We start from the raw sequence: 23,622 nt of genomic DNA, 5'->3' as shown, positions 1-23,622 counted from the left end.
ATGTTCTTCTCTAGATCTCTTTTTTTATAATTTTTCACTGAATGAACACTACTGGCAACAATATTTATTTTAGGCTGATAATACAATAAATTGATAGCGAGTGCAAACAATAATTAATTATTGTTGCCTGTAGGCCACGCAGATAAATATGTACCTATTTTGTATTAAGACCATACGGTACTAAAGTCTATCATCAACGGTATAGGAGATAAATCCAATAAATTGAGTAAGTATATGCCAAAGTAACCATAATGCATAAATATATGGTTTTACACCATAAAAGAGACAAGTCAAATCAATCACATTCACATAGAATATTTCCCAAATCTCAACCATCTTTACTGAAATTTTAGACATATTATCTCCTTTTTACTTTCACAAGTAGATTTATATTATCAATAATAATTAACTAAAGCAAGATTTCAAGCTCAGTTTTCAATACACGTTTAGGCAAAAAAGCACAACTATATAGGTATTATAATAAAGTATAAAACTTATACTTAGATATTCTTTATTATAGATTAAATATGCAACGCAATACAAGTATCCATACATACTATGTAATACCCTAATTACCCATGTGTCTTTAATGTCTTGCAATAATCTCATTTTTCTGACGAGACAATGGACTTGGTCCAAAATAGCACTATAATAAAACAAATCTTGTTCATAAAAGACTAGAGGTGTTTATGTTATAATTCGATAATTCTTGATCGAATATTAAAAGAGTTAGTGAACTGCCTTTAAACTGTTTTTAACTAACTACATAATCAATTAGTCACAATAACATAATATTATAGCCAATAGTGTCGAAGGGTGGAAGCAAGCTGTGGAGATCTGACATAATAAGTAGGTACAAACTAAACTCTTAGTCAAAATTATTTTTTTCATTGAACTAAGAATACCATATTGCAGATGGCGTTGATTAGTTTTTAAAATTCAATTGAACCCTGCCTTAACCAAATCATAATAAATACTAAATAAAAAATATTCTTCTATCTATAAAATATCTAAAATTATGCCATACATAATTTTAGATATTTTACAGATAGAAGAATATTTTTATCTATTGTGGTTTGGTTCAATTGAATTTTAAAAACTAACCAGCACCATCTGCAATTTTGCATTCTTAGTTCAATGAAAACAAATAAGTATGACTGACAAAAGTGTGAACTATTTTTGTCAGAACTCATCACCACAGTCAAGATAAAAGTAGCTTCAGTGTTGTTTTGAAGTGACAAAGCACTGTATTGACATCCACTCGGTTTCTCCATTTCATTTTTATTACTGACATGACTTCTTACATAGTCGAAAATGCAGACAATAATTTAATGAGTTTGTTAGCTAACATAAATTCTTTTTAAAATGGGCGAAAACTATTTCTGGACTGACAAAAAATTTCTAAGTCTCTAAGTTCTAAGATTATTACTAAGTACCTACATATTGTGTGAGATTATATTTAAAAAAATATGTATTTTTTTGTTTGATTTTGACTATATGTGGACTTTTGGTTGTTTAGGAGTAGATGTTTCATATAATAGTGTACTTTTAATTACACGGGCTAATGATGAAGAGAGGCCAAAGATAAACATAAAACATTGATAATCTGAACTATTAATGTTTTCAAATGTTTAACACATTAGGAAAATTTGTAATTTCTGTTTGTTTCATTTCAAGTGAGAATAATGTACATACTGGACAATCAGCAGACGGATAATCTAGTGTTTACTATATAGAGACAAAGCAATATTTTTACTGTGTAATTTGTTTAAGGGTCTGACCACAATAATTGGATACACAGAACTGACAAGTTACTGACATTTCTGCTATTTGGTAGTCATGTAAATCCGCAGTCAGTGTGTCCTGTACGGAGACGGGACGACCTAGTGGCTATATTTTATTCCACACCGCCAAATTTTGTATTTTAATAAATTTGTCTGCCATCCATACAATGGTATTTATTTAAAAACTGTCTCATAGAAATAGGAATGACTATTTTTGTGTATACAGAAAATACCGTTAATTCGAAATTGATGAAACCAAAAATCGAAAACAAATGGGATTACAAAGTGTACAGCAAAAAACAGTAAAGCTTCAAAAAGTTTTTTCTTGTTGCAATTTTGTGACATTGCTTCCTATTCAGACACAATTTCTTTCAGATTAATATCAGTGGTAACTATAAGATTCATTCATCAAATTACTGGAAATCTCGCTATAAACAGATTTTATGAATAATTTGATTTACGGCGAATTTATAATTAACAGTGTTTGCATTAACGGGATTTTACTGTATTAAAATAGCTATTATTGGTTGCCATCTAACTATTCGAAAGTCTTTTAATGAGTTCAAGTCGAGTAAATCTATTTAATATTAATTCTTAAATGAAATTAACATTATTGACTATCAGTTAACCTTTAACAAAGGGTCATTAAAACAATATTATTTTATTCATACCCCTGGCGTAAATTATTAAATATAAACTTAAGTGATCCCGTACCATTTATTTAATTTAATCTTTATAATGGGTGGGTAATTTTTAACAACAAAACTGTATGTGTTAGCAAAATGTCAATAAAGAAATTTTAAGTACACAAGAATGAATGAGAATCCATTTGAAAATCTAGGAATTCCTATATTTTAAACATTAAATATTATACAATATGTATACATATCTAATTGGGTCACTTGTGATTACATTATTTTGGTACTTATTTATATTTATAATTAATTACCTTAGGCATATCATATCAGCTGTATTTTATATGAATTTATTGACAGATAATGCGTGTTATGGATTTATAGACCTAAGTGATGTTTCTATGAAATTGCGATAAACAGTTTTAAAACATTGTTTTTTAATAATACTTAAAGCAATTCATCTTATTTGTTGAATGTCTCAGTGGAAAAATATATCATGCAAGCATGAGTCAAATTAATAGATCAGTTAACTTTTATAACCATCCAAAAGTTACTATTTAAAAAAATATATTTATATAACCTTTGAAAATATACAGCAAACAGTCACATCTGTATAAAATTTTAACCAAAAAGATTGTTAGACCAAAAGTGTTTTATAATTTACTATCTACATATGTAGCAGTTTTAGTGATTAGAAAATGCATATTTTTGTAACTAAATTCAGAAAAAATCAGGCTTCTGAAAAAATATCGAAAACTTTTTCTCTTGAATAAAATTAATTAATCACATCGAGACAGGGAAACGAATGTGCTGAGCCCCCTTAATTCGAAAGACTCTCAAAGCAATCAATCGATTAATATCTTTGACTGTTTCGATTTTTCATATCGGAAAGAAGAAATACTAAGGGGTAGCATTTACGATTTATATCACTAGATCTGTAAATGCATACTACGGTTCAATTTTGAAACAAATATTTAAATACTTTAAAAGTGTAATAACAAAGTATCATGTATAGATAGAATGGCACTATATTATAATGATTATACTGTAAGTGTTATGAAGCACACACGCATTAGGCGCAATGCACACTGAAATCTGACTTGACACCAATATAATCCCAAAACAGAAATGCGAACAATGTTGCATTTACTCCCGCACACATAGATGTGACTTATTCCATAGAGTGACAGATGTCGAAAACTCAACCATCAAAATATTCAAGCCCAATAAACGTCATTGTACATCAGACAAAGAAACAGTTATACTGTATTAGCACCTAATACGTAGAAATATTCGGTATATTTATCAATTACAAATACATATACCGATTCACATTATTTCAGTACAATGATATTTGTAAACTTGTACATAAATTCCATTGACATTTTTGCTCTCTCTTAGCGTGATCTGACAGGTTGGAACGGCAGTCGATTGAACTAGCTTATAAAGCGACATTCATACTGAGCGCTGACTAAGTCTCTTGCACCAACAGATGTTTTTTCCAACCAACAATGTTGCATCAACATCGTGTGTGATGATACGTTACCTTACATGTGTTTTGTGAAAACCAACAGAATCAAATCGACAAAGTCGAAGTTTTGAGGTCGTATCGAGTTTGTATGTGCAACCCACCTTACAATGAACAATACGGAATACTATACGATATGGCTCTATCTAATAAGAGAGCATATATCCCGCTGTACAGCTGCCATTATTGATGCAATTGGTTCCATAGCTACGTAAATGAGTCTAGTCCAAACCTATAGATATTTGCACGCAGGCAACTTATACAATTTTTATCCCTAACCAAATGCATTATTTCTTTGTGGCATGTCATCCTGCAAACATTACAATTAAATATTGTTTGGACAATCAAAACACCACTACACGAAACTACGTGCCCTACTTCAGGTGAAAGAGTAAACATTACACATGCTTCCTTTTCAGTCTATATACACATGTTTTCTATTCGAGTTGACATACAAAAAAGCATGACCATTTGTTTAGAAATATCATAATGTTTTCATACAGGTTGTAAATAGTTTTTATACAATTGTTTGCGAGTAAATGTATGTAGGTCTGTACTTAACAACTCACATAAGGATAAAAACATACAGAGCGGTTTTCATTTACCTGGAAAATTAGCAACCGTTCACATCTAGTGACAATGTATGAAAGTGACCATCGATTTGATGACACCTAACGACACTTGTGGGTTTGGAGACAAAGTTCATTTCCCGCCTGAACTCTAACACTTGCCAGTGTGCAATGCAATATTAACTCAACTCCCTCCACAACCTGTTAATTGTGGGGAATCATGTGTCAAGTCTACTACCACGCCGCGCTACGGTTGTGTGTTTCGCTCAAATGGTTTACATAGGACTAGTTGATCAAAAAAACGGTTGACTGGACGAAAGCCATACTGTCTGTTTTCAGTTGTGTCTTTTTCTACATTCAGCGTATTTATAAGAAAATCTATACAACCAAATAAATTAACAATAATTATTAATATCAAAGTCTTACAATATTTTTTTATTGTGATAAGCCTTTATCATGTGGACATTGATATAAGTTGTCAAGATTATAAATTGGCATCAAGTGAGTTTTCATAATAAAATATAATTCCAACATGCTTATGATAAGAGTCCAGTTCTGAATATTTTTTCTCCATTTTTTTATAATCAACCCTTAATGCAAGAAGTATAAGTATTATTGACCGACCATAACTTCTTCGCGCCTGGGGCAGTACTGTTAACGATACAGCAAAATGCGGTCGGAATATAAACTATCCGCTTCTTATTGATTACTATGTATGTACAATTGTTTAAATTAACACAAAGATAAATCTGAATATTCTTAGTGGAAGTTAGGATTGGAAGCTGGCTGGGCACCGAAACCCTGAGGAGCTGTAGCTTCCGCATACGAAGGTGGATTCTGTTGACTAGCACCGCCTGAAAATAGCGAAAACATTTATCATTACAATGACAGGAAATAATCACAATTTTTATAATGTCGCACCGTGAGTGTAAAACCAAGGCATCTGCAAATGTTTCAATTTCGAGATTAAATGCAAAACAACTGCAAAAGTCATGAACTTGATAATGTAAGAGTGAGGTAAGTGAAAGAACAAGCAATATAATGTAGATATAAACCAAATATTATGGTTTTTTTTAGAAACCCTATTTCTCCTAAGAAAACGAAGACTTCAAACCCTAATATATCCGAAATATGTCTTTTGCAGATGCCTTGGTTATACACTCACGGTGCGATGTTAAATACAATCAATCAAACTTTCAATTATTGGAGTTTATAATTGACTCGTAATTTTAGAGAATGTTTACAATCTGCATTTTTAATTTCCAAATTTATAATATGAATTATTTTTTGCCACTCAATAAATGATGAAATAATTAGGGAAAGATTAATTTTATATTATAGAATTTGATTTTTCTTTGTTCGCCTAGTAATTAGTTTTGCCAATCGCCTACTTAAACATCTTTTGATTTTCCAATGTGATATTGTTTGTTACTACCTGCTGATTAAAAACACCTCAATTCTAGGATACCACCCCATATGGCATGGATTTCGAAGACATATTTGTTATATATCAAAACAAGTATGAATAATGTCTATAATCGATATGAAATATGTATTCAGCAATATAATTTATCTTATCATTGCATATTGTACTTCAATCAAGTGTGTTATTCATATTATATTATCAAGAAATAAGTTTCATAAAAAGAAAATGTCCATAATAATAAAATATATTTTTGTTTCGACCATGCCCGATCTTAATAAGATCATTATGGGCCTTCCACAGAGTGGAGGTTTGTACTGTCCGACAAGAAGATCTAGGCAATAACCAAAGTCACTAGTGCGGTTAAAGTAGGAGGAGCGTGTTAGTTCACAGTTTTAACACGTGGACAACTCGTCGCTAATCGGAAGGCGCTTCAATCGAAGTGCGGTTAAAAATGGGAGAAGCTTGTTAGTTCACAGTTTTAACATGTAGCCAAGAAGATCTTGTTGGACAGTATTAACAGATTTTGGTTTTACGAGAAATGGATGTCAGCCACTCGATCGACCTATTAGATCCATACTCTGACTCATACACAAATTGACAAATAATATGTGTACTTGCCAGACCCAGGATTCGAACCTGGGATCCACGACTCTATAGACCTCTATATAATATATTATATTATGCAGATTAGATGTATGTATAGATGGTGTGTATATGTATTGAAATAAATATCTGTTTGGGTTTTTACCATTTTGTTTTGTGAAATTTTGTTATTATCAATGATTGGGATTATAATATTATAATCAATGGATTTTATTATAATCAATGATCCAACAGAAGCTGTCATTATTTCGATCAAGTTACAGCAGCCAATCAGGAACGTTATAACTAGTATTCAATTCTAGATAGGTGGATAGGTACAGTGCGTATGTAATAAAGTGACAGCTCCGCGATCTATTTACAAAGATGTGTGTAATTTTATTAGGTATAGGTAACAAAGATTTGTTGAATGATATTGATAATCAATTGAATAAAATATTGTATTAACGCTGTATTTCAAACAATGTTATGACAGGTATTATTTTATTGATAATTCTCGGTATGCTCTGTGGACCGCTCACTGCTCATACCAAAGTATACAGCTTCAAGTGAAGGAGTCTCAAAAAATTATTTTGAATCATCTCCACCATAAGCTCGTACTTTAACTGATGCGGGCCCCAAACAATAGACCCACTCTCGATCCAATTAATTATAAATAAATAATATACTTAAAATTAAATAATAGATGAATGGAGAAAAGTAACTCACTTGCTTGTGGTGGATATCCTGGGTATGGTGAGTAAGGGGCACCACCAATGAAGACTGAAAACATTTTATCCAAATATAAATATTATTTAAGTATATATTTCCATCTCAATATTACTCAAGAATTCACGGTACAGGAAAGATGACTTTAATTTGAGTGAGAAGAATGGTTATGAAGATAACACCACCGTTTAAAGAAACTAGCAAATCTGACTACAGTAAATTTGGTGGCGGATATTAGGTATTTTGGCGGCCATCTTGAAAAATGGCTTCTTATATTTATCTCTAAAATGGTCCATATAAGGCAAATAATGAAGGACATTTTTGTTTTTCTATCAATACCCATCAATAAAACGATATGTGAAAAATGTTACCTCACTAGCACAGCGTTTCCCAATTAATTTTAACCATGGCTCCCTTCCATAGCATGTACAAAAGCAGAGCCTAGTGTTGATTACCCATATTAAATTCACATATTATGTATATATTAAAATAAACATTATTTTTAATAGTCGACTTCAACTAAAATTTAATCATTTGGTCCAATTTGTCTACCTAGCACAGTTTGAAGGGCAGATTTTTCATACCTGTTGTCAAAATCATATCTTACAAAAACTAGCAAACATCGCAGAACTATGATTTTACCTTGCTGAACTGATCAGAAACGCTACAATAGGCCAATTTGATTAAACACAAATAAAAAAGATTTGAAAATACATTAAAACTAAGATTGATTTTAAAAAATTGTTCAGGTAAGGACTAAGATACATGGTGCTGCAAGTTGCTGTGATCGCACTGCGTTGACGCGGATAATTGGTTTGGTTTTGCCAAATGTGCATTGCATTGTCGATGCAAAAACTGACCTAGTATCTGCCTCAAAGCGGCATGAACGGTGGGACAACTTGCAGCGCCATGTGTCTTAGCCCTAAAATGTAATCCATCAATAAATTGAATTGAATTGCATGTTTTTGTCACTAGATGTCTCTACCATCCATTACACTCCCCATTAATAAATAAATGTATATTTTATTATACAAGTACTAAATACTCATATAAAAATTGTATTTATTTGAATAGAAATTAAAATATAGAATCGAGATTACCTGGCTGCTGGGGTGGATGAACTACCGACGGATAGGGAGTGAAGCCGATGTGGCCGACGGGGACCGCCATGCCCGTCCCTACCATGTGAGGCTGCGGCATTATATTGTGATGAATCGGATACGGCGGGTTGCATAATGTGCTGTTATGTGTGACCACCGGCTGAGGCATCGATACAACTGCTGAAAAAAATACATTATGTTTGACTTAATTAAGATTAATTATTCGACAGTTGATCACTCTCAGCGTTTGCAAGACTATTTTAGGCATCAAGCTAATGAATGATAAATTTCCTGATAATCTGGAAGATTTGAGGTATTTTAATTTTCAATTTCAATTTCAATTTATTTCAATTTTTTTAACATATTGTGGACATTACAAATTATGACGTTCACAACATAACATTTAGAAACAAAGATATATAAATATAACAGTATTACATAAAAAAAGAGATAGATGAGTAGATAAATTAGATAGGTACAAGGAAGTACACCGGATGAGTTAAGCAGACCTTATTTTAAGAATTTATAAAACAACGTCAACCTAAACTCATTCTCACGTAGGTGAAATATATCAACACCCGAAGCAATTTCGTTGAACATAGTTATCGCCCTCCCAATTGGCATTACCAGTGGCAGGTTGGTTCTGCATCTTGGGAGAATAAACAACTGATGGTCTCTATTTCTAAGATAGTTATCAGGGACAGACAGGTCAACACTGCCCAGAATGGCAGAGTTCTCATTTATACCTCGTATAAGTCGAACAAAATATGTAGCTAAATCAAGATTTCTTCTAAATTGCAGACTGCAGTATGTAAGCATGCCTAAGAGAAAATCAGTTGGATAAAGCCACGGATAGTATCCATACAACCTCAAGTAAAGGAGTCTCAAGAATTTTTTCTGTACCCTCTCCACCATAAGGCCATACTTCAACTGATGCGGTGCCCAAACAATAGACCCACTCTCAAGTCTGCTTCGAACTAAAGAATTAAGTAAAAGTTTTAATACCTTAACATCTGAAAAGACCCGGGAAGTACGCATGACGAAGCCCAAAATTTTAAGCGCTTTGTTACATATGGTAACTATATGGCTAATAAATGTCAGTTTACTCTCAAACGTAATGCCAAGATCCCTTACAGATGATATTCGTGACAGAAATCTAAGAGACGATTATATCGCATTATTGTCGTCATTCACCTACGATCCAAGGTAAAGAAACTTATACAGTGTCGATGCATTCTTTGTTTGGTGTAGGGTGGCCTTCTGTTAATGTTGATTTGGTGAATGGCAAAAATTTGATTTATATAATATTGTAAATAAGCAATATTAACTATTCATGAAATTCCATAAAATATTTTTTATTTGTCGATTACTATTTCGGATGCAACATAAAGACAATAAAAATAAATGTTTTGTCAATGCCAAAATACTTTACTCAGCGAAAGAGACAAATCTTCTTTCTTAGTTACTCCAGGAACTATTACAAAACTATACTCGATTCGAATTAGGATGGCATATTGCCGGAACATACAAGCTGTTCTGCTTTGATATTTCCAAGTACTTTCCAATAGAATTTAGAATTTCGATGCCTTAGGGTTGGTTTGTCAAAGCTCCATTTTAGGCGAAATTGAGTTTTTAATGCAGTTCAATTAACACATTTTATTTATCATTAGAAACGGAGATAATTTTTTTAAATGTCTAAGAAACAACGCTACAAAACAATCATTCCATACTGGTTTGTCTAATGTGTGGACATTAAAATATTAAAAAAAAAAAAAAAAAACTATGCAGAAGACCTTTCGAGTGTCTAAAAACCAAACACCGCCGGGGGTATATTTATATACATCCGCTTAATTATTTATATACCTCGTCTTGTCTGCAACGTGTCGAATACGTCTATGTGACGTCATCATTATTCACAAAACACACCTTGCCAAATGGAGCTCCACAGATTCGTTGAAAGCGACTTCATAGTTTAAAAAAACATCTAGTGCTGCTATCAACAAATCGCATGCATCTCGGGCTACCACCAGAACGCATACTCACAACTACGAATTAGTCATTCCTACCTAATATATACGTTTCGAGATGTTCCAAAAGGTAGAGCTAAAAGGGCTGGATCTACAGTACAGTGTAAGTTTTGCGGAAGTACTTGTGTGGCAACACATTGCATACTTAGTACCAAGAGGAGTGGGATCAGCTTAGAAATGATGAAATAATGGGAAAAATACTTTTCATGCATTTTCGAATTGTGAATTTGTTTTTTTAATATTTGTTTGAAATGCTCCATAACTTTTATTATAATATCTTAAATTCACAGATGACTCATTTCCTGTAGGTCTGATTATAAGCTGTAAAGTGTAAACATTCAACATACCTATACAACATTCAAGCTCGGAATAAAAAAAAAATGAATACGTGTGATGAGCACACACAAGGCAAAAAAGAAACTTAAACAACATCACTGTCATCGTCAATCTAAGCGCAGTGTCAGCCAAACTATCGTGTGAGGTTCCAGGTGTGCCATGAAAGAAGAAATCTGTGAATCTATCCATATTTATTTAAGAGTCATCGCTCATACAATATAGTAGTTACTGCGTCATTTTAAATTTCCACCTGTGATTAGACATGCACATATGCCTAGCCACTCATGTGCATGTCTAATCACATCGAAGCGATATTAAAAAACATTTTTCACACACAAATACAGTCACAATACAGTAGAAAACCTCAGTATCATTATCTAAGAATTTCCTCCACTCCACTTAACTCCATTATCAAATGAGTGGGCTATCGATCCGTTCACAAGATATAACGATACATACATGACATTAACAGTGGAAGTAAAATTAATAGAATTGAAAAACAATCCTGTCCACAAAGTGTCGTTTTTTGAGCTAGAGTTGTCAGCATTTTGGATTACGGTTTGGAGTCCTCGATTTACCTACTATATTTATTTATCTACTACAGCCATCTGTTGCCATTTGGATCGCTGTATCTTTGCAAATTACGTTTCTCAGCGCTCATCGAAATGAAATAAAAAAAATGGGAACCATTACAGTCAGTAGATGTGAAGTTACTTGTTTGTTTGTTTAATTTAGAGCAGCGTTTTAAAATAATTATTTCTCAAAATCGATTGCATCCTTCTGACTAATAAAATTATTATCTATATTGAGTGCTATATACATTGAGAAAACCATTATTTTATTGTTACGTACACTTAAATACCTACTAAGATTCTTTTTTCTCATATTAATTAAAGTATATTTCTTAATTTTTTTGGGAGATTTATATTTGGTGTGCAACGAAACAAATTCCCTTTCCCAGTGTGCCATCAAGTTTGGCAGGCACTGGATGTACAGCAACTGTGTACGGAATTCCCATTGTCACTACTTATAAACCTTCACTTCTTCCCTTATACTAAGGTTCTCCTCATATTCACAAAGGTTCTCATTTAGTTACATACTCTTCGTGACATAAAAGACAATATAGAGGGTATACTGACAGAAAGCATTAACTCATTAAAACAAGTTCTTAAATAATCACAAAAAGGACGTTCATTTTTTGTTCAAAGCGTTCTCCCACGTAAATTTTTTTATGGTTTAAAAACATTTTTTCTACATTGTAAAGACTATCCTTTATGGCAAACACAATATACGACATGTTGCAAGTCCTGTATTTTGTATACGCAGAACGCATTAGGTCATTATCATGCTTTCTATCAGAATAAAAAAATAACAATATGATTTAATAATGTTTCTATTTTTTCACCATTATATCCTATTTTACCAGGACGTAGAGCGTAAAATTGTATACATTTTGGCATTTAAAACAGAAAAACAGCAAAAACTGAAATAATGCGTTCTGTCAGTATACCCTCAAATATCCAAAGTAGGTAAAACTGTCTTTAATGCTTCGAATGCATGGTATACTAACTAAACTGGTCAACCAGCAATATCTGTTTTGTTATTGTTGAAATTTACATGACAGTCGAGCGAGCGATTTACGCGGTTGGCCGGCCAACATGAAATCAAAGCGTATTGCCTTGTCCACTTCTAACTACCTTGTCAAGTAGTTGTGCGCACTAAGTATTCTCAAAAAAAAATCCACAACCCCAATGGTGCAGTTGGTAGTCATCCAAATGGCAGGTAGTTCTGTTAACGTCTATTAACCTATACATTTTAAGGGTTGCACCGGCAGGTTACAGTATAACTGAATTTATTTTTATAAATTAATTACATGGAACACTACATAACGGTGAGCTAATATAAATAGTGAGCTAATTTAGTGAGCTTAGTTAATTATTTACGTAGTTTATGTAGCAACAATGCAGTTCCACCATGAATTGACAGTTAACAAAATAAAAGAAACTTCTACTTTATACCGCAAGACGCCTCTATAGTTCGAACCTGACTGTGAGCGCTTATCGTTTATCGATTGTCGAATCGGCTGACAGTTTTTCGTTACACATCATTCGGGTTCACTCTACAGGCAAAATTGCTGGAAAGCGCAAAAAAGTTTTACTTCAAAAAGACATGCGAATTTGAGTCAGTCGCGACCAAAGAATTTAAACTATATCCTAGGAGTCTTATACGTAAGTTCTATTATGAGATTTTAAATAACCTATTTTATAAGCATCACTCAGTCGCCATTCTGATGTTTTGTGTTCAAACAATGGCGGCCATTTTTTATGTTCATTGTGACTCGAGTGCAGTTATAAACGTGTGTATAAAGTTGAGGTTGGTATTAAAATATTTTTGTTTTTATGAGATATGGATGCTAGTCACTTGCTCAACGTGACTCCAAACACACATCGAAAAAAATGTGTACCTAGGTATTTGCCAGACCCAGAATTCGAGCCTGGGACCCACGACATTGTAAGCAGATGCGTTAGCTGCTCGGCTGTCGTGGGACTGTCAAACGTTATATCCCTGAAAATTGGCAATTATATACCACAGCAGTTTCATGAAGTTATCTGAAAATGTACCTACAATGTGAAGTAGGCTCTACGGCCATAAAGGTATTGGTAAATATGCCGCAGATTCCCGCATGAGATTTAATAACTTTCTTTTTAGACCAAACCAAACCTAACCTACCCCAACCCAATATAACCTAATATAATCTTAGTTTGTGATAATGATGCATCAATATGTATGAAAATTTTAAATTTCAAATTAACAATAATTATTGGAAATCATCTGCGCCGACAGAAAATGATATTTAATATAATTGTCCACATGGAATAAACTGTTTTCGTTAAAAAAAAATTATAAAAGCTCATGCAGGCATCTGTGACACAATCACATACCATGGTTTTTTCCACATTTTTGGTCGCAAGTGTCGAACCTAGCAAACATCGCTTTGGATGAGGATATTGTGCAACTACTCCACTCAGTTTGCATATAAATAAGAAGATACTTAATTATAATGTGTTCTCTGTCCGTCACCAATTAGACTTCTACCCATCCAAACAATAGTAAATTTTGTTATAGAGATAATAGATGTCAACTAATTATTCTGAGTATAATTTACTTACTTGTGAATGTTGATCCTGGCTGCTCTTTTGTGGCATTTTTACAACACCATCCACAAAGAGTTATCAACAAAAAAATTATAAATATTATGGTCAACACTGTTACTAGATGCATTGTTCAAAACAAACTTGTAAATCGATTAAAAAATATAAACTATACGGAGATATCGTGATACAAATGACTAAACTTCAGATTACCAGTGTAGAGCTCACAATTTCAATACGCCTATATCATTAATTACTCGCACATATTAACATGCGTGTGAATCACTTTCATTGTTAATTAGTTTGGCGGAAATGAATTAATATGATGTTAGCTAAAACTGAAAGACATTTGAATGAAAACAATGTTCGCCCACAAAATTATTAAGGGAAATTTTATATAATTTTCAATTGGCGATTTTATATTGGTGCTGATAATGTGTCACTGAATTTTATTTGCGTAACGCAGACCGAAAGATAAACTATCGAATATTGCACCACAATTTTACTTTTACGACAACCACTGACGTCTGACAGCGACGGCCCTGACAGTGACGTCAGATCTCAGATAGGATAATCTAACTAAGACAGTGGCTGTTAACCGATGGGTCGCGAGACGCGAATCCAAGACGGCCGCCGTCGCCCGAAGTCAAGTTGCGTTTTTTTTGCCAGATCCAGCGTTTTTGAATAAACATCTAACTTGAAAAATTTACATCTTCTAGTTCATAGTTCTAGCGTAGTATGGCTTTAAATCTCGCGTTTATTGATACTGCAGGCAGTTTTAAACTTTAAAAAAAACTAGAATAGCTAATGTTACACCCCCGAATGGTCCCCATTCGGGGATGTCTCTGTGTACCTGGAGAGGCCCGAGTCGGTACCAAATCCAACAAATAGTAAGGGCTGATTACGAAAATAAATAATAATAATAGAGCCGGCAATGCCGTAGATTATGACCGTTGAAAAATATTTCCAACGTCGCCGTTTTTCGACAACGCTCTCGTTGAAAGCAAACCCAAGATGGCGGGGAATACTCTGCAAACAGCCAAACAGTAAACACGCACATTTCGTCCTCCGTAAAATAAATTATTAAAAATGTAACTATTATATAATTAACTTAAATAAGCCTCGCCGCTTCCATTACAATTCCGGTGTGTTAATTGTCCACCTCCACGTCCCGAATCCAGACGAAAAATCATACCAAAATAAAAGTAACAGCGTGCCATCACTTTCGAAAATAGAAGGAAATGACACTAGGTAAGTACCTATTATATCCAATTCCCTTAAGCGTCAATTACATTGAGCTTTTTTATGAGCTGATTATTGGCAAATTTAAAAGCGGGCGGTTCAGCTACTGCGATTTCATGATTACACACAAAATTTTCCATTCGCTGATAAGCCACAAGCCAGCGAGCGATTTTGACGGAACGTAGTTCGTTTTTTTGCCGGGAGGTCGCTACGCTCCATAATAATGTTTCCATTAAACGTCAAAAAGGTAAATTTCAAAATGAGTAGTTCGTTTTTCCACCACCACGCTCTACTGCGCAGACGCGATACGCCCACAAGCCGGCGTGTAGCTTATAAAGTTGACCGGCTTTCAACTTTTCTCGGTGGAGTGTTTACAACCTGCTTATTAGCTTGTTCGATGATTACACTGGGCGAATTTACAGGCAGATTATAAATTTGCCAATAATCAGCTCGTAAAAAAGCTCAATGTAATTGACGCTTTATCAATAATTGTTATTTTGGTTATTTGTACCTATCATACCTCAAAGAAAATCATCTGCATCAGCCTGAATCTATCCACTGCTGGATGAAGGCCTTTTCAAGCTGGTTCCAATTCTCAATATTGTCATGAAAACAAAGGTCGCGGTTGAGCTATTTTTTTGAAATGCTAATTTATAGGAATTTATATTTATACCTATTTACTATTAGTATAAAAAATATTTAACAAATTTAATATGATTTTTTTAAATGTTCCAAAGAACAAATCCACAGCCATTAATAATCCAGGCTTCACTTCTGACGAGGGACACTTCAGCATACCCGTTGAAATCATCTTCAAATAAACTTTGTTTTTTAACAGTCATCGTGGGCGTGTGGGCGTGTGGGCACTGGCTGGAAAACCAGACGGTGATAACAGCGGTTAGAAAATTTTATGTTCACCAATAAAATTTAAAAAAAAAAGGCTTTTGCGAATTTTTTAGTTTTTTATTATGATATAATACGAATACAATAATATGAATAAGTACCTAGTATTGTGAATTTTTTTACCGACGACTTATGGTTACAATTAAATCTCTTTTGGATGTAAGTATAATAAATAATAATACTATCAAAATAGTTAGGGTAAAAGTGTTTCAATTGAAATCAACTTATGCGCCAATAAAAATGCGTTTTGTTTATAAATTACACTTTTTCTTTTAATTTATCTTTATACACTTTTAAATTGATTTAAAAATGTTCAAAAAAGTGTAAAGTATGTACTAAGAAATATTCATTGATATTTTTGCCAATTCGTAAAAGGTTGATTTTATATGGTTTCTATACCTAACTTTTATTTTGAGCTATTTTAAAAGATTGAAGATTTATTTTGGTCGATAAAAACGATTGTTTTATGCAGAGTTTGGTGTGATATAAAGTTAATCAGTGGTCAACGTGAAAAAAATATGTGTGACTCCATTTTATGTACCTACATGTTTCCTTCACCGTCTATGGTTTTATGCTTATGGTTTTTTTGTGTTTTGTTGTGACAGATCGTCCCAGATAGTCGGGAAAATAAACACGTATACATGGCAAGCCTATTAGTATTGCTGTTGTAGAAAATTATATTAATATTAAAACCTTTTTAATTATATATTGCTAAAATCAAAATAAAAAGCTATACAAGAGAGCTTGCAATAATTCGTATTTTTTATTTGATGTTTATATTAGTACAAATTTTAGTGGCAAGAATTCGTAATTATTATTGAATATTAATATTTTTAATAAAAAACTAGCAACTTTAATAATACAAAGCCGTCATGTGGTGATAAAGTGAACATATGTTGTTGTTTCCTGATAAAGCAGTCGTTCAACTTGCTCTATAATTTTCTTATTATATGCGTGTTAGAATTAATGATAACTAATTTTTAAACAGTTTATCAGTTTTATAATTGTGCCATAACAGCCTCTACAAACGGCGCGCTGTTTATAGCAAACGTCACAGTATAGACCTGCATTTCGATGCTAGGAATAAGGTAATACATTTCACATATTATTATTCACTTCGGTATTATTTTCTGAAGCCATTGGCAATTTGTTCAAATTTGATCAACTTTGTTTAAAAACAAAGTCGTCCATGCCATGTTGTAGAATGTAAGTGAATAGACTCTCTATTAGTGTAAAACCCGCGTAGCAACAGTGATCGTATCACTCGTAAGTGACATTTGGATGGTCATTTTTGGAAGTTGTTTATTTTATCTAGTAGGTACCTATTTAATGTGTCTTACCGGCTTCATTTATATTTGTAATTATGTCTCTTGGAATGCTATATTTATATATATGAAAATATCAACTATGCATGTTCGTTTGTGTGCACTATACCAATGTTTATTTAGGTACTTAGGTGTGTTTTTACAACTGTCAAAGGTAGCAGACATAAACGAAAATGAATATTTATTATCTAAAAACAGATACAATAATATGTACTTATCCAAACGAATTATACACAACAAGTCTTACTCTTTTGCAATAGTAATATGGTAGTTGTAATTCAAATGTATCAAATAAAGTTGAAAATCAATCAGAAATCTTTGTCCTGAGTAGAGCGTAATATAGGCCTGCTCAGAGTGAGAATTATTTTCAAACATTTAAAGACAAATGATACTTAGCCATTAACCCAATCTATTTTGCCAGATGCGGGATATGAACCCACGATTCATCCCTGCTCTCCTAATACTCGGTGTGTTTTTACTACTCCTCCCCAAAAATTGCACTTATCATCTTCTTCGGAACTTATTATAGAGTTCCATAAATTCTTTCAGGTCTCTTGCTGTTTTGAAACTAGAGTTTCAAAGTTATTGAGTACAGGTAACCCCCCGTTGATCACAGGAGATACATCTTGGACACAGTCATGATAAGAAAAAAGGATTTAATAAAAAACTAGGTATTTAAAAAATGAAAACAATATTTATTAATACCTAATCAAAAATAACATAATAAATGCCATACATAAAATAAAAGTTTACGTAATTTTACAATAAACTGAAAAAGTAACTTTCATTTGGTTCTGCATTGCAACATATCAACATTCTTTTGTTTCACTCACACCCTTAACTTTATTATATAAGCAAGAGAGAAAGATCATACGGGTGTAATTATAACTCATTAAAACAATTCCTGGCACGTGGCACATATCAAAATAAGTGCGGGACAAAAAATATTATTATAAATCGATCGCTGGGATCGCAATGAACGAAGGTTCCTTGTATATGAATGTATGGTGATGATTAGGTTATCCAAAACTTGTATGTCACCTTAGTACCGAGCATGAGGTATAAGAAAGAACCGGTGCTACGGACACAAGTGATAAACAATTGTGTAAAAGAGATGGAAGCCGATACCGTTTCACAAATGCCACACTGGCATATTATTCTACATAATATAAAATAGAAATTGTACATACTAGAATTCTTTGACACTACAACCTGTGGTGGATCCGCCTCAAGCAGACTCCTCCACTCTACCTGGTCCATTCATAAATTCTCATTTCATTCATATAATATAATACTTATTGTAACCATTTGGCCTTACGCTACTTTCTATGGACGGCAGAGGGTCAAGTTGCGACTTCATCTCGGGGAGTGGTGTAGTATTTCATAATCGGTATTTCATTTATGGTTAGGATCCCACAAAACACATTTATTTTTATACTAATGTAAAGATTCGGATGGGGCTCTAGACTTGTCCCCTCTAGCCATTTTTTAGAAATTCGCCAGGAATGTTTAGATAGAATTATCATAATGGTGACACTATTTACTTGGTTACAGTGTTTTTTTTTGTCGATAGGTAGATAGATAGGTACATATTGAACTGCTCGTTTTTTATTATCTTATCTTTTTTTATTTTTAGATTCAATTGTCGCGTTCATCTGTCTTGCTTATGGATCCTGATAATCTTCGTTTATTCCTGTATTTGATAATATAGTTAGGTAAATCGTTATATAACATTGTAAAATAAAGTAAAATAATACTTAATATGAATTGTCACAATCGGTTAAATATTGATTGGTCTAAGGATCATACTGAGATCATCATTAAATATTAATGTTCCGAATTATTTATATAGCATTTTACTGATGTGCTAAATTTAATAAGATACTTAGTATTCTTTATTATAATTCATATTAATTCGAATATATTATATAACGTTTTATTATTTCATGATCAAATACCTGAGTCTCAAGTCAAAAGTTTCAATCAGAAAAATAAGTACGCCATCAGACTCTCATAGACTGTCATTTCTATAAAATCAGGATCTTACACACATATAAGTACTTAGTATATTTTTCCGGTGTGCTGTAAGCTCGTTTAATATCACCAAGATCATTGATGCAATGTTGAATATTGTTTCATAAATTTTGAAGGCATCTAAGCTTGAATAATCGTGAGATTTTTCGGCAGCTAGACAGAATGATGTCACTGCAAGTAAATATTATTTTTTCTACCACCAATTACATTTTAGTGGTAAATAAATCCTCGTAATTAAATGACTTTTTAAAAATCCTTGTAAACACCAAGTAAATTTTAAATAATCATTTGGTACTGGTATTTTTAAAGTAAGCACTGAATAATCCGTTAGTCAGGTATTCACCACGAGTAGCTGTATAATCTGTGTTAAAATTGTAAGCCGGTCATCAGATTTTCTTGTCAAACAAAGATAATTGTTTTGTTTACTACTCAAGTACTGTCTGCAGCTAATTTCAAATGTAATTTCAATAACCATCTGCATATTTTAATTAAATACTGATCGCCCAGTTAATTGACTATTAAGTACTTACATAGTTTTTAAATGACGGCATATTATTATCAGCTTACTTGTAGAACCGAATTAGAAAGTTCGGTGCTGTTGAAGGAAGCCAGGACCGATCTCTGATCATAATTATATTATTATTTCACATAGGTTCTAAATAGAATATTTGTGTATATGTTATTCTCACCTATGAATATAATTAAATAATATAAGTGAAAGTCCCAACTCATTGTCATCATAAAGATCTCATTAACTTGATAACAAATTGTAATTCAAATAAAACACAATAATTACATTATATATTTTGTCTTCACAAATTTTGTTCTTGCTTGCAAACAGTTCCCCATTATTTTAAAAATGCATTATTAACTATTAGGTATGCATATTGTATTTTTAATTAGGAACTAATTTTTCAGTGCATGAAATGAATGACAACTAATGCTACCACCATTTGTTTAGAAAATTTGTCACGGAATTTTAAGAAGTATTTATGTTTTTCAAAAATAGAATATCCGGCACTTCATAAACATAATTATTGCTACATCTGAAAATACCCTTTCTGATTTTAATATATCTGCATACTAATATAATATGATCATTATAATGTGGATCCCACCAAGTTGTAGTTGTTATTCTTAAAGTATCTTTCATATAAGTAATTTAATGCATAAAAATTAATTTAAAAGTAACGGAATAAAATGAAAATCTGTTTTTAATTTTTTGAAAATACCAGTGATTGCAATAATCGTTTGTTGTAATTTATTCTAGTCTATGTATGTTGGTTGATTTTATCAAATTCAGTGAATGCATAATAATATTATGATTACAAAATGTGTATTGTGTGGATAAATTGATGAAATCAACAAAAGAAGAGGAATATTTCTGGATTAATCATGCTACCATCCCGTCTTCTTTCAGACGACTGAAGTGAATCAAGGAACGGACAATCAAAATGGAAAATCAAGACTTGCACTTCTGAATAAATAATTCATTGCCATCATCAAAAGAAACCTTTAAAATACTACGCAAGTCTTAATAAAATGAGTGAACCACCGGAAAAACGACGAAGATTCCAAGCTTCGACTCACAACAAAAATATGCTTTTAAACTGTGAAATTGTTCACAGTAAATCATCCCCAGAAACCGATAATTATAATTATCTATTAAAGTTTCTAATAGAATCAACAACAAAATTACAGCCTGTGTTATCCAAAGAATTTACTGACTTGGTAAATGGAGTAGACGTCTATGTGGGAGCAATACTGGAGAAGAAATTAATTTCTACGGTAATATCTCAGTTGAATGATATTCTTCCGTTGCCAGAATTACAGCATTTGAAGAGAGTACGCAACTCTGAAATAATTCTGTGTCCAATTAGTACAAGCATCAAAGAACTCCAGGGTCTCTTTACATCAAAGGGTTTCGACTATAATTCTTTCTTCACAACTGAATTTAAAATTGTTACTGTTAGCTCAGTACTACCAAAAACTAAGAACCAGAATGAGTTAGCCAGTAAAATGTGGCCATGTAATTTTCATGCTGATAAATATACAGAAAAGCTGGTCAGTGGAAACTTTTTCAGTAATGCCGAAGTAAAAATGCATAGACAATATTTGGCAGCTGCTTTAGAAGTCAGTAATGTTTACAGAAGCTCTTTTATAAGTAAAGATTGCAAAAGTATGGAAATGAAGAAATGTTCTAAAAGACAAGATGATATAAATCAATGCCAAAAAGATACTAATATAGAAGAGTTAGAAGCACCATTAGACGGTGGAAGTATTCGAAATTTTTTAAAACATTTTGATGGAGCAATCATTGTAGATCCGACTATATCTTCCGTAGTAGCTGTGGGATTTGATATGAGATCAATAAACCCCTGTCGCCATGCAATTATGAATGCTATTGACAACGTTGCTAAGAGTCAAAGTGGTGGTGCTTGGAAAAGTCAGTCAGTTAAGGAAACGTTACAAGTCTTTGATGGAAGAATTATTAATGGAGTACCGGAAATTTATAAAACTTCTCTTCTGAAAAAGTTTCCTGAACTTAAATTTGGAGCTAAACCTTCAATTAGACGTGCTGATTTACTTGTTGCAAAAAGTGAAGATAACTCAAAAGTATATTCAGATTGTACCATTAATTGCTCAAACCAACAAGAAAAATCTGTTAATATTTCTAATTCAGGTACTATAACTAACAGAACTGGACTAATAAAAGAAATATTATCTCAAACCGAAGAAATGGATGATGGTGTTATAACAGATGAAGTATATATTGACAAAGCAAATGTAAAATTATCTAGACCAGAAACATTGGGTAAAAATAAAAACGTCACAACAAAGAAGGGTCTTGAAAATAGCAAAGCGACTGAGAAGACTAAATCTGAACGACCCGTTGAAGCGTCAGGACCGTACCTGTGCACCGGTTATGATGTTTACGTGACCAATGAACCGTGCAGCATGTGTGCGATGGCTCTAGTTCATGCAAGAGCCAGAAGGGTCTTTTTTGGTATCAATGATTTTGTTAATGGTGCCATTAAGACGAGGTATAGGCTCCAGGAATTAGATGGACTTAATCACCGCTATGAAGTATTTACAGGATTTTTTGATAATCTTTTTAAATAATACGTCCATTGTTAGGCATAGTTTAAAGCTTTAAATAATAACTAATACCTAATAGGTTTATTTGTCATGCTGTGGCAAAGACTAAAAGTAAGAAAATAGTACAGAATTAATAAACCTAATATTACAGAGTAATATTTATCGAATATTTCAAGGAATGCTTCTCACTCACAGCATCTATAGACCGCTCGCCACTGCTACATGTTCCCTATTATATTGTTTTTTCAGTGCTACCTATACAATATTTAGCAATTATATGAATTTGAAAGCTTTATTTTATGATACATCTAGACATAAACCTGTTACAGATTGATAGAAAATCTTTCTGGCAAACGAGTAGACTTTTAAAATATATATCATAGAACGATTTAGTAATTTGATGTGCTTTTATTTATTACTCATCTTCATTTATGATCAATAATAGTTAATGAATGCATCATCAAAACCAATACATTTTAAATAATGACGAAAAAAATACTTTGTTACATAAATATATTAAATACTATACAAATTACCAGGTGGCAGTGCCATCTATCAACATTCTTGTCGATGCATTCAATGTGTTCAATACGGAGACAAAGAGAGAGCTTGTGTGTACTGTGTTGCGCTGCGTTACAGACAGATAAATGAAGACAAATATATGATGTAGTTATGGTATGGGCCCATCTAATTTTATCATTATTCTTCTTCTTCTCCGGTGACGTTCCCTGGCCACACTTGGTCCCCTGTTACTATTCTCCAGTCTTCGTCTAGCAATTGCTCACTCTATGTCTATCTATGTATGTATTAAGGTTTCTCAGTTCTAAAACATGTTAATTTAACAAATCTATCCATTACTCTTTTTGGTATTACTGCATATCAACTGCTGATAAAATAAGTAAGTAAGTACGTAATAACCGTTGGTTAGTTTAATTACACTATATTCTTATTAAACTAGTTTTGTATTAAAGTAAATAATTCACAAAAAAAAATCTGGAGCACAGGCATTTCAGTATAGCTAGTTAATTTCGTCGTGATTAGGTATAGCACGGATATCTTGGTTGGTAAAGCACGTTGACCTGAATCCAATGGATGCGAGTTCAAGGCCCGCTGCGTACCAATATTTTTTCAAAAATATTTTCTAATAGGTATGT

The 23,622-nt window shown here is 32.7% G+C and overlaps 2 protein-coding genes across 2 annotated transcripts in view; one reads left to right on the top strand and one right to left on the bottom strand.

Moving 5' to 3' along the window:
* Positions 1-3,129: 3,129 nt before the first annotated feature.
* On the bottom strand, positions 3,130-14,415 carry LOC147074926 (uncharacterized). The gene is made up of 4 exons (XM_085942855.1): positions 13,884-14,415; positions 8,351-8,530; positions 7,251-7,304; positions 3,130-5,370 (listed from the first exon to the last, which is right to left on the bottom strand). The coding sequence occupies exons 1-4, from the start codon at positions 13,993-13,995 to the stop codon at positions 5,276-5,278; spliced, it is 441 nt and encodes a 146-aa protein (XP_085798981.1). The 5' UTR covers positions 13,996-14,415; the 3' UTR covers positions 3,130-5,275.
* Positions 14,416-16,875: 2,460 nt separating this feature from the next.
* The window catches only part of gem (transcription factor CP2 like gemini), a 126,526-nt gene continuing 119,779 nt past the window's right edge, over positions 16,876-23,622 (top strand). The window contains exon 1 of the mRNA XM_085942938.1: positions 16,876-17,098. The gene's annotated coding sequence lies outside the window, so the exon portion shown is untranslated. The remainder of the gene's footprint in view (positions 17,099-23,622) is intronic.

This window comes from Rhyacophila brunnea, unplaced genomic scaffold (genome assembly GCF_057557595.1).
Source record: "Rhyacophila brunnea isolate RB1 unplaced genomic scaffold, BYU_Rbru_1.0 scaffold_15, whole genome shotgun sequence".
Classification (NCBI taxonomy): domain Eukaryota; kingdom Metazoa; phylum Arthropoda; class Insecta; order Trichoptera; family Rhyacophilidae; genus Rhyacophila; species Rhyacophila brunnea.
The sequence above is the reverse complement of the archived record's forward strand: the minus strand, read 5'-3'. Positions and strand labels throughout refer to the sequence as shown.

Coding starts and splice junctions, on each gene's coding strand:
- LOC147074926 (XM_085942855.1), bottom strand. CDS start 13,995: ATGCATCTAGTAACAGTGTTGACCATAATATTTATAATTTTTTTGTTG. Junction 7,305..8,350: donor TCATCCACCCCAGCAGCCAG/GTAATCTCGATT, acceptor AAATGTTTTCAG/TCTTCATTGGTGGTGCCCCT. Junction 5,371..7,250: donor AGGATATCCACCACAAGCAA/GTGAGTTACTTT, acceptor CGCTATTTTCAG/GCGGTGCTAGTCAACAGAAT.